The sequence below is a fragment of the Prunus persica genome, chromosome G4 (genome assembly GCF_000346465.2).
Source record: "Prunus persica cultivar Lovell chromosome G4, Prunus_persica_NCBIv2, whole genome shotgun sequence".
Taxonomy (NCBI): Eukaryota; Viridiplantae; Streptophyta; class Magnoliopsida; order Rosales; family Rosaceae; genus Prunus; species Prunus persica.
In genome coordinates, this window is record NC_034012.1 from 121,502 (window position 1) to 132,396 (window position 10,895).

General features: G+C 39.2%; 3 protein-coding genes across 4 annotated transcripts; all 3 read right to left on the reverse strand.

Moving 5' to 3' along the window:
• LOC18778465 lies at positions 1,081-5,355 on the reverse strand. 2 transcript variants are annotated; one of them, XM_007212636.2, is made up of 4 exons: positions 4,947-5,355; positions 4,406-4,764; positions 4,020-4,136; positions 1,081-2,724 (listed from the first exon to the last, which is right to left on the reverse strand). In XM_007212636.2, the coding sequence occupies exons 2-4, from the start codon at positions 4,571-4,573 to the stop codon at positions 1,351-1,353; spliced, it is 1,659 nt and encodes a 552-aa protein (XP_007212698.1). In that variant the 5' UTR covers positions 4,574-4,764; positions 4,947-5,355; the 3' UTR covers positions 1,081-1,350. The 2 variants fall into 2 exon arrangements, with proteins under 2 accessions (XP_007212698.1, XP_020417255.1); XM_020561666.1 differs by having other exon boundaries at positions 4,020-4,129; positions 4,406-5,354.
• LOC18779448 (pentatricopeptide repeat-containing protein At4g02750) lies at positions 7,064-10,031 on the reverse strand. Its single transcript, XM_007213029.2, has one exon. The coding sequence runs from the start codon at positions 9,785-9,787 to the stop codon at positions 7,778-7,780; it is 2,010 nt and encodes a 669-aa protein (XP_007213091.2). The 5' UTR covers positions 9,788-10,031; the 3' UTR covers positions 7,064-7,777.
• Positions 10,179-10,890, reverse strand: LOC18779841 (cell wall / vacuolar inhibitor of fructosidase 2). The gene has a single exon (XM_020561414.1). It carries the CDS (start codon positions 10,862-10,864, stop codon positions 10,325-10,327), a length of 540 nt encoding a protein of 179 aa, XP_020417003.1. The 5' UTR covers positions 10,865-10,890; the 3' UTR covers positions 10,179-10,324.

Genomic DNA, 10,895 nt, shown 5'->3' on the forward strand with positions numbered 1-10,895 from the left:
ATTTTAGCTTCAAATTGAAAACTAGAAAGAAAAAATTGACAAAATTAAAATTAAAGAGATCAAAGTGGTAAAACTGGTAAACTACAGAGACCAAACCAAAAGCAACATTTTGCCTAAAATTAATACTAGAAACTTCAATTCATGATATGCGTGTACTTTATCAAATCTAGACTCTTAAGTGCATAGTAAATATTCTTAACCACTTAAGTTTAGTATGAAGTTATTGGAAGAGAGAATTGATTGAGAGAGAAAAAAAATAGAGAGAGAGTGGGAGAAAGAAAGTGAGAGTGTTAGTGTATCCTTGCTTTTAAAAACTAAATATTTAAGTTACTTTGTTTGTAAAGGCTATCATTGGTATTTAATCCTCTTTAGTAACAGTATGGATTCCAAATAGAGGAATGCTAGCAACTTTCTCTCTAACTTTCTTTTTTGGACATTCTCCCTTCTCTTTATGACAAGCGTCATTTTCCTTATACTTAAAACAATGCCATTAATGCATCACACAATTTAGTTTTTGTTTTTCAAGTTTACCCTTTTAAAATGTATTGGCTTTTATATTTCCTTCAATTTATTCAAATTTTATTATAACTTCTTTAGCACATTGTTAAAAAATAAATAATTAAAAAAAAAAGAAAAACGTCATATTTTTTAAAAATAAAAATAAGGTTTGTTTCATGACATTGTTATCATCTTTATTTTGTTTTTAACAAAGCACGCGCCTCTTTGGAAAAATTAAAAATTAAAAAAAAATTTAGTTTTTATTTTCTTATTTAATTTTTAACAAGGTGGTAAGAAAGTTATAAAAAAAAAATTAGCTTGTTATTAAAAAAAAAATTTAATACATTTAATAAGGGTAAACTTGGAAAACAAAAACTAGTTTGTGTGATGTATTAATGACATTGTTTTTAGTGTAAGGAAAGTGACACTTGTAATGAGAAGAAGGGAGAAGGTCCAAAAGAGAAGGTTAGAGAGAAGGTTGCTAACACTCCCCTTGCAGATATGGTCAACCGGGCTTGGAACAGACAATACAGAAGTTCGCCTTCTGGAATAGAAACATGATTAGAAACATCCATGATCGGGTGAAGCCAACAAAAAAATTTAAAAAAAATCCACAAGTGATTGATACAAAGAGAAGTGTAAAATATATATGTATGATATAATGATGTATGGTTAATTGTAACTTGTGAATAAATATTAATTAGTGTTCCCAAGTTCTCTTTTGAAAGCCGTTGAGCATACATCTGGGTGGGACAAATCGAAGTCTCACAATGGTCCTGGATTACCTAACATCTGTAGGAATGATGAGTTGATTTGTGAACATCGACTGTGAATGTCTTTTGTTAGATTGATTCAGAGCCTGTAGCCATGCAAATGCTTGGCCCATCTTCTAGCCATGTAAGGATCATGGTAATCCCAAGTTTCTACACTTGCACTGCTAGACCTCCCACAAATGATTGCATCGCTCGTCCCAGAAGCAGCAGCCGCTCCTTCTGTTGCCTTACTTTTGCTGTCTCCTATGCTCACCACAGTTTCTCCTGTTGTGAAAGGTTCGTCAATCTCACCCTCCTCAATATAACTATATCCCACACAGATATGTCCACACACACCCAATTCCACCAAGATTTTCCTTTCTTCACCTCCTCTTAGCTCTCCTATCCTTACGATCCTACTGCTTGCCTCCTCCCCTATTCTGATTCTCAACTGGACTTCTCTAACGATGCCACCTATGAGTGTTCCTAGTAACTCTTCAAACTCATGCATGATAAACCCATTTGAAGTGCCAAAGCCAAATCCTACATGAAAGCGATGGACTGGAATCGGCAACTCCATGCTCATTGCAGCATGGTAGGATTGGGTTGGGCTGTCAGACAGATGCAGGATACTGGACTCTGGATTCTTGTATGCACGATCTTCAAGTATCTTGATTCCTTTCTTGATCCCTTCTATTGGATCTGCTTGCCCCATATAGAACAGACGGTCAATAACCTGTTGGGCCGTTCGCTTCCCATAAGATGTCATGCGTCTCAAAGGGAAGAGACGGGCAGCAGCTGATGAGTAGGTAACAATGGCCAAACGGTCAATAGGTCTAAGAGAAAAAACCACCAGTGCCATGCACTGCTTGAGAAGCCTCAAGTGTGGCCCATTGGGGCTAGCAACCAAGACCAAGTCTGTTGCTCGTTGATGTGCTAATTTCACGGAAAGATATGCCCTATCTGAAAAGGCACAGAGAGTAAAAGGCTTTGGCCTAGTTGGTGATTGTAACAATGATGAAGAGCTACAGCTTTGGTGATGTGGGGACGGATGGTATGGGTATGGGGTGCACCAGCTAGGGGGTGCACTAGGTGGGATGGGTATTAGAGAGAGTTGGAGACGAGGCCAATTAGGCATATGATCAGGCTCAATTGGGTCATCATCATCATAGTGAGCAGAGCGCAAGAAGGAGCGCCTGTGGATACGGAAAGTGGCAATAGAGTCATCAAGGATTTGGAGGATGGGGTCAGGTCGGTTGCAAGACGAGAGGGAACCCCCGGGTGGGTTCAGATTGCGAGGCAGCTGAGTCCAATGGGCACGGCAGATGGGGCAGGTAACACTACCATGGCGGACATTGGAGGAGATGCAGGCAAAGTGGAAAGCATGGGAGCACTGGGCCGTGAATATAGCAAGACCTGGGGTGCTGCTCTTGCTATGGTAACTCAGAGGGTCTAGACATATTGCGCACAAATTCTGCCATGAGAATCAACAAATAAAAAGGTAAGAAGACAGATCTGGAAAGAAGAAAACATATTGCAATGACAAACTCAAAATGACTGGAACTGCAATCTAACTAGTGGATGTGTATTGCTCAAACATATACATTTTCTATTCTAGTCCAGGTCTGGCTATTTATAGAAATTTTTATTATTATTACTCATGCATTGAAGAAACCAGTAGTTCGAATATGATGCATATGGATTTGGAACTATACATAAATCTGATGTATTGCTGAAGCTCAATTATCAAACAACTGCTATCTGTCAAAGGTTATACATTAATTCACTGTATTAAGAGTAAAGTGATCGTGATCTAGCAACAGCATGTTTTGGTGCAACATTCAAGTTCTCCATCATCATATTATCCTTTTACCTTAACAAAGGAAGACCAAAAATATTTTGGTAAGAGTAACTTTCAACAAAAAAATGTTCATTCATATCATCAGCATAAATTACGATATGTCAACAATTATTATGCTCGGTGTGGGGTCATGTGCAGAGGAGGTTCAATCTGTTGAAAATAGAACTAGTTCTTTTGAAGATTATGCACCAAAAGTATAGTACAAATTAAAGTATTGAAAACTAAATGGGATAGGTAGGCATGAAACTCTAATAGTTTAAAATCATCCATATCGAAAATTGGTGAGGCAGGGCAGGGTGTGAGTTTCACGAACAGAGCTGGGCTTACAATTCACGAATGAATAACGTGATATCATGAATTCATGACAGCCAGTGCTAGTAGCAGGTGGAAGCAAATTTTAAAACGTGGGATCTACTGTCTCTGGGTGCCTAATGGTGGTGGGATGGGAGTCTCAACTTGACCAATGTGCATGTTTCAGGGGCATTCATTCAAATGTCATACTAGTCTTGTAAATATTATGTCATTTCCCAACTGGAATGTGTGAAAAGAGTTGAGTCCCGCTCCCCAAATTTCAATTCATCTGTCCTAGTTTCATATTTCCCAATTCATAGCCACCTGGGAAAACAAATAATTCCTCAGTTTTTCTGTATGTATATATCGGCTCAATTAAAGCTTTACAACCACTCCACACACCAGAAAAAAAACAAAACAAAAAAACAATCAGAAAAATCCCAACTCTTCCTTTCGCCTTTCTTTCTTTGTTTGTTTTCCTGTTGGGGGTGGGACTGAGGACGAACAATAGGATAGGATTATTCTAGAGAGGTAAAGAAGTTTGACTGCGTGAATGGCACACCAACAACAGCAGGTTGTGGCAAGAAAACAAAACAAAACAAAAATAAAAGAGGCACCTTAGTTGAAGTTGAAGGCATATTGTTACTCTTGATCGTAAATTCCGTTTCCTTTGCAACTTCTTCTCCTGAGATATTCTTTGGGGTTGTGGGAGACACCGCTGAAGAACCTGAGATCTATAAGTATAAACAAAACAAAAAAGAAGAAGGAAAAAAAACCAAGTGTTTAAAATAAAATACAGATACAGACACAGTAGCAGAAGAAAATAAGAAAAGCCAGGCGAGTTATACATGATAAAAAAGAAGGGCAAGGGAAGTGACGCAGCAAAAACATAAAGGAGAGGGTCCAACTATTTGGTTCTTTTTGAAATTTCCTGATTCGACAATCAAACTAGTAACTACAATTGAGAAAAGAACAAATGTTGAATTGGGGAAAGAAGATTTACAGAGGCAGTGGCTGTGGTGTTGGTATGATCGAAGACGATGGGATCCACAAGAGCCTTTCTCCGGGAGAAGGAACCACAAGCATTTGCAGCTGCCACCACCATTTTCTTCGCTGCATTTCTCAGTTTAGATTTTGACGATGCTCCTCCTCCTGCTCCTCCCATTCCCATGCCCCTCTCTCTCTCTCTCTCTCTCTCCTCTCTTCTTCCCACTATTACTACTACTACTAAGTAGTAAGTAGTAAGTAGTAAGTAGGTAGTGAATGCTCCTCTATTATCTTCTTTTTGTTCCTCCGCTGCTACTATTGCAATTTGCAATGCAGACGACAGTGAGAGTTTCCCTTGCCTTCTTTTATCCTTCCCTAAATTAAGGAAGGGTAAATTGAATTAAGCGTTGCGTTGGTTTAGAAGCTACAATATAGTGATATACATACACACACATGTATAATATTAATAATTATAATAATGTATCGGTTTACCACTTTATTGCTCTTTTATCATTTTTTACCTTTTCTTTTGTCTTTTTTGTTTTCCAGAGACTCACCTTTTCGTTCTACCCCAGCACAGCACCCAGCCTCTTTCCTTTTATATTTTCTTCTCTCTCTCTCTCTCTCTCTCTCTCTCTCTCTCTCTCTCTCTCTGTCTCTCTGTCTATCTGGTACTGGCACTGGTGACTGGTATATTTATTATGTACTTCAAACATTTTCCCCACATCAAAACTCCAAGATTTATTATTAGTTATCCTTTTTCTGGTTTAATATGTGCGTTTGGGTCTGCCAATCCAACTTCCAAGGTAGCATATAAGGAAAAGAAAAGAACGAAAAAAAACAGAAAAAGCAAAACGAGAAAAAGACCGTTGGGTTGTATTTTGAATTTCAAAGTTTTGCAAAAATATAACATCTATGATGGCAGACAAACTAAAGTTAACAAAGTAACTGGATGAGTTGGCGCCAAAAATGCTTTTCTTCCTCTTCAATTTGCATTCCGTTCCATATTTTCCATTTGGTAATTGCTTTTCTTCCACTTTCCCGTTCTCAAACATGGTAATTCTGACTGCTATGCAGAAGGAGTCTCGTTTTTTTTTTATAACTTTCGCTTGGTGTCGTTGATGGATTTTCAACATGCCTTGGCATCGATCTAAAGTATTCTGGATGCCATGTGAGTTTAGGATTAGGATACATGTACATCCTTGCTTGCTAACAAACATGAATGTTGATGACCAGTATGAGTATCGTTCTCAAGAATTAAAAAAGCTTTTCACTTGAGTGAGGAGAAATCATGATATCCTCCAAGGTTGTATCCAATTAATGCACCTTCTAGTTCTACCAATAAAGAGAAGAGAAAAAAGACAAGACATATGGGAAAAGGATGATCGAAGGAACCCTGAAATTCAAAACAAGTTTCCTTTAATTTGGAAAATGACTGATGCACTAAAGGTAACTATTGACAGTACTAGTATAGAGAGAGAGAGAGAGAGAGAGAGAGAGAGAGAGAGAGAGAGAGAGAGAGAGCCAGGGAATCTCTTTTGTGACTGACTGACATATGGGAAAGCTTCAAAAGATATGTGCTTGTCTTGACTCTTCACACTTGCACATGAAAAGAAGGAAAAATTAAAAAGCAAAGGTTGCTGTTGTTCTCAACACCCACAAAACAAAAGCACAAATATGTTTGACTGCTTACACAACCTTGTGCATTTGACCCGGTCAAAGCCATTCAATAGCGTCCAATCCAATCCAATCATATTTTAAATCTTAAATTGATTAGGAGATGGCCTTTTAGTCTAATTTAATCGAGTGCTTATTTTTTGTCCGTCTGTCTCTTTGTGTTTATCTGCAGACTGCAGTCTTTCTTGAACAAAAAATTATGTCAATGTCGTATTTGTTTGGTGCGTGAAGCTTTGGCTGGTATCTTACATAATTAAGCGAAATAATTTTAGGCGCACCTCACTAAAACCACTAACATGTTCTAATCACAAATATTATAACCACATATATATGAATCATGACGGTCGTTGATAGATTTCCTTTCTTGACTGCTACGACTGGCCCTTCGGTTACCTTCGGCTTTCCTTCAAACCCGGAGTTGCAGAACCTTCAAAAACAGTTCGCGTTTGAAGCTTGAGCCAAAATAAAATGATTGACTAGTTCTTCTAATATCTTCCCGGGACATACTAGCATGTGAAGGGCTTTGAACGGTATGCTACTATGCTAGCTACATATTGTTTCTTCTACCCCGGAAAATTCATCTGAGGCGGCTCAGTGTTGGCCGAGGGATTGTTTTCGTGTTGTTTGCATAGGTGTGCCACTGTTGACAGCCAAAGTTCCAACAGAAAGTGATTGAAAAATGTAAAATGCGCTCTAATATTGACTCTAATTAATCGATTGTGAATTAGGTGGGGAACTGACCCAATAGGTTGCCTCAATGAAGAGGACTTCAATATTTTTCTAATGCGAAGTTAAGAACAAGCAGAAAATAAAAATAACAGAAATGAAAATGAGAAACACGATATGGAATTGAAGATTTCTCGATTCAGTTCAATATCAATTCAAACTCAAAAGTAAATGATAAATAGCTACCCTAAATTGATGATTTCTTTATTCAGTTCATTATAGCTATAGACTTGAAAAAGTAATTGATAGTAATGAAAATGATGATGTTCATATGAAGATTTCTCTATTCATATAAACATTGTAATAAAAGTAAACAACATAGCTTGAAGATTTCTCTATTCATACTTGGTACATAAAAAGTAAAGGATTGGCGTAGCTACTCGGTATCAATACCAAGTGTTGGCATATCATAAAATAAAAAGATAACAATCATGAGTTGTCAACGGGTTATCTTGAAGGAAAGGAAAATTGTTTCAAGCTTGAGGTTTTCAAGTGTTGAAGACGCTGAGTATGTTTGAGAGAGTTGTGTTGTGTTGATTGTTGATGACTTCTCCTTCTATTTATAGAGAAAATGAGGTGGGTTGAGTGTTGGGACTAGTAGCCAATGAGAAGTACTTACTTGCCATTAATTTTGGTGAGTGGATTGCTGAAAAAGCAAGCAAAACCAGAATAGTCGCTTTGGTGTCGTTCCGGTGAAGCTCCCTAGGTAATTCAAAATATCTTCCGAGCAAAACTTGTTTCCCTCCTTCAGCAAGCATACTTTAATATTTAAACTCAAAGGTATAAACTTCCCCAAACTTTCAACTCTCTTCATCTGTTACGCAGTAACAATAAAATGGTTCAAATTGTAGCTCAAAAGGATGCGAAATCAGGTGTGGGGAGTACTTCAGCTTGGAGTTTTCCCCCCTCATCTTTTTGCAAAAAGCCACTCCACGGTGGTAAGTCTCATCTTGTGTGTTGGTAATATTATTGTTCAATATTATCATTATGATTCACTTATTTGGTGGCTACAGAAGAAAGATGAGTTGCCTTTTGAGTATCCCATCTCACAAATTTGTGGTAGAAGCTTCTCTTGTAGCAGTCCATAAATCTCAGCGGCCTGAGGATGAGATCTGTCCCCAGCAAAAAATATATGGCTCCTGCCCTTCACTTCTATTTGACTAAAACCAGGAACTTTCTTCACTCTTCTCTCCTTCATCTTCTTTCTTACTTGAGCAAATTCTTCCCACTTCCCATGTGCAGCATACACGTTAGCTAAGAGTACATAAGCCCCTGAGCTGGCTGGCTCTAACTCTAGTAGCTCCTTACCTATACGATTTGCCATTCTAACATCACCACCGTGCAACCTATATGCACCAAGCAATGCCCCTAGAACAGCAGCATCCTGCTCACAAGCAGGCATTTCTTCGCATACCACCCGTGTAGCCTCATCCACCAATCCTGCTCGGCCTAAGATGTCTACAAGGCAGGAATAGTGCTGGCCATTTGGTTTCAAATCATAACCAAGATTCATTGAATTGAAAAGCCTTTGACCCTTCTCGACAAGACCAGCATGATTACAAGCTGATAAGACTCCAACAAAAGTAATCTCGTCTGGCTTGGCTCCTGATCGTAGCATGCATGCAAAGACCTGTAATGCATAGTGACCATATCCATGGTTTGAATATGCTAATATCATTGCAGTCCATGATACCGCATCCTTAGCCCCAAGATGCTCAAAAACAAGCCTAGCAGAGGTAACATCTCCATTCCTGGAATACATAGTAACAAGAACATTTGCAACTAATGTCTCATGATCAAACCCATGAGATATGACCAGTACATGAGCTTGCATGAGCTCCATCATGCCCTCACATGAGCTCAATACGCTAGTGATGGTAGTTGCATTAGGCCTAAAGCAAAACCGAAGCATGAGAATTACGTGCTTTAAGGCTTCCCCTCTGGACCCACTTTTGGCATAACCACCAATCATCACATTCCAAGTAACAATATTCCTTTCCCGCATCAAATAGAACAGCTCACTAGCTTCTGTCATGAGGCCTTCGTGAACATATGATGTGATCATAGCATTCCAAGCGGCTACATCTTTGTTAGGCATCCGATCGAAGTACCCCCTGGCAAGTTCAACCATATTGTTGTCTGCCAGACCTGTAACCATAGTTGTCCAAGATATTGCGTTCCTTTGAGGCATTGAATTAAAGAGTTCAATGGCTTCACTTACTCTATTCGCATTTAGATAACCTGAGAGCATGATATTCCAAGTATATAGGTTACGTTGCGGCATATTATGGAAGAGATCAAGTGCCTCATCTAATTGATCATTCCCAACAAAAGCCTTGATCATAACGGTACACGAGACGGTGTTCCTTTCAGGGATAAGGTCAAAAACATGGCGAGCTTCATCAATCATGCTGTTGCGGACATAACCCAGAAGCACAGTAGTCCAGGAGACCACATTTTTGACAGGCATTTGATTAAAAAGCCGGCGACCCTCCTCAACTTGTCCGCAACTGAAGTACCCAGAAATCAAACTGGTCCAAGAGTACACATTTCTGTTTTCCATGCGATCAAAAACTTTACGAGCCTCATCTATATGGCCGGCTTTCACATAGCCGTTAATCATTGAAGATTCAGCAACAAGACTACTTGTGGGCATCGTCTGGAAGAGCTTCTCTGCATTGGGAAGATCGTGGTTCTTCAAGTAAACATTAATCATGGAAGCATAAGAAACAGCGTCCCGTTCAGGCATTTGGTCGAACAGATTCCTTGCTTCTTTGACTTTGCCATAGCGGCCGAGATTTGTTATCTCAAAGTTACAGCTGTATACATTAAATGCTTTCGATAGGGCTGGAATCGGATTTGGCCTTCGGAGACAGCCTTGAAGCAATTCCAAATTCGGTTGTGCCAGAGAAGAAGCATTGAAATGGCCGAGGGTTCGAACTATGGCGGAAAGCTTTGAAAGATGGAGACGGCAAACGGAGGATGGCATGATCATGGCTACTAAGTCTAATACTGACAGTATATGCCATACTAATATTGTTAATGGCTCAACGAAAACATGGTTGGCTTGCTGTTAGCATAATAAGCTTCAAAGAAGATAACAAGTTCAGTGATGATAAAAATCCCAAGAGAGGGAGATGAACTCTTTACTTTTTTTTTTTAAATAAAATAAAAACTCTGGAAGTAAGAAAGAAATAGGATAATAACAATATAAAACTCCCAAAAACCATAGGGTCCTTTTTAAGTTGAGGAAAAATATGTTTCAAATAAAAGTACTTGGACCAATAGCGCTTATGAGAAGAAACATTCCCAAATCATCCTCAAATGAAGGTCAAAAAACTCAGGAGTTAATCATATTTGTAGTAGTCAGTCAGTACTCAGTAGAGTTGCACAATAATTATTAATTAACAGATTCCGCAAAGATTATTAAGAAACAAGACGGCAGCAAGGAAACGGGAAGTAAACAAGAGGAGCAACATGACCCTAGCTACTAGTAGTAGCTATCATTGCATCTAAACTAAGCAAGCAAGTCTCAAGTAAAGAGTTTAGAGACAGCAACGCAGATTTCACAAAGACGCTTCAAATCAAGATTCATGGTGCTCAAAGGAGGATAAGTTGTCTTGACAACAACTTGGCAGTCATCCGCAGCAAGAGAAGCAGCACCTGCCCAATCAACGAGGTCAGAGAATGTTTCCGAGTTGAGGTCGTTGTAGGCGGATGAGAGTGCAGAAACGGCCTTGTTGTAATCATGATAACATCGTCGGAGGACTTGCTGGGTAGGGCCTGTGTTTGCCTTTGCCTTTGCCTTTGCCTCTGTGTGCTTGAGCAGCTTGGCTATATGGTCTTGGGTGCTGGAGGCATTGAGGAATGCTAAGCGAAACGAGATGTAGGCAAGCACATAGATATCAGCACTGGGCGTGCGTGGGTCCGTGTATAGAGACTCCACACACAAGGAGTAACTGGAAGTTGAGTGACAGACCTCGTCCACAAGCTTAGTTGGCTGAATGCTACTAGTAGCACAGAAGATGAACAACCCCAAGCACACACACACAATATGGTATTTGAATGCCATTTCTCTTAATTATCACCTCCCTTCTTCTTCT

Bases quoted from the DNA above. Each gene is read 5' to 3' on its own strand.
- LOC18778465 (XM_007212636.2), bottom strand. From the start codon at position 4,573: ATGGGAATGGGAGGAGCAGGAGGAGGAGCATCGTCAAAATCTAAACTG. The intron at 4,137-4,405 runs GTAAATCTTCTT...TTATACTTATAG, and splicing joins ACACCACAGCCACTGCCTCT to ATCTCAGGTTCTTCAGCGGT. The intron at 2,725-4,019 runs GTGCCTCTTTTA...TTCTCATGGCAG, and splicing joins TGCCTTCAACTTCAACTAAG to AATTTGTGCGCAATATGTCT.
- LOC18779448 (XM_007213029.2), bottom strand. From the start codon at position 9,787: ATGATCATGCCATCCTCCGTTTGCCGTCTCCATCTTTCAAAGCTTTCC.
- LOC18779841 (XM_020561414.1), bottom strand. From the start codon at position 10,864: ATGGCATTCAAATACCATATTGTGTGTGTGTGCTTGGGGTTGTTCATC.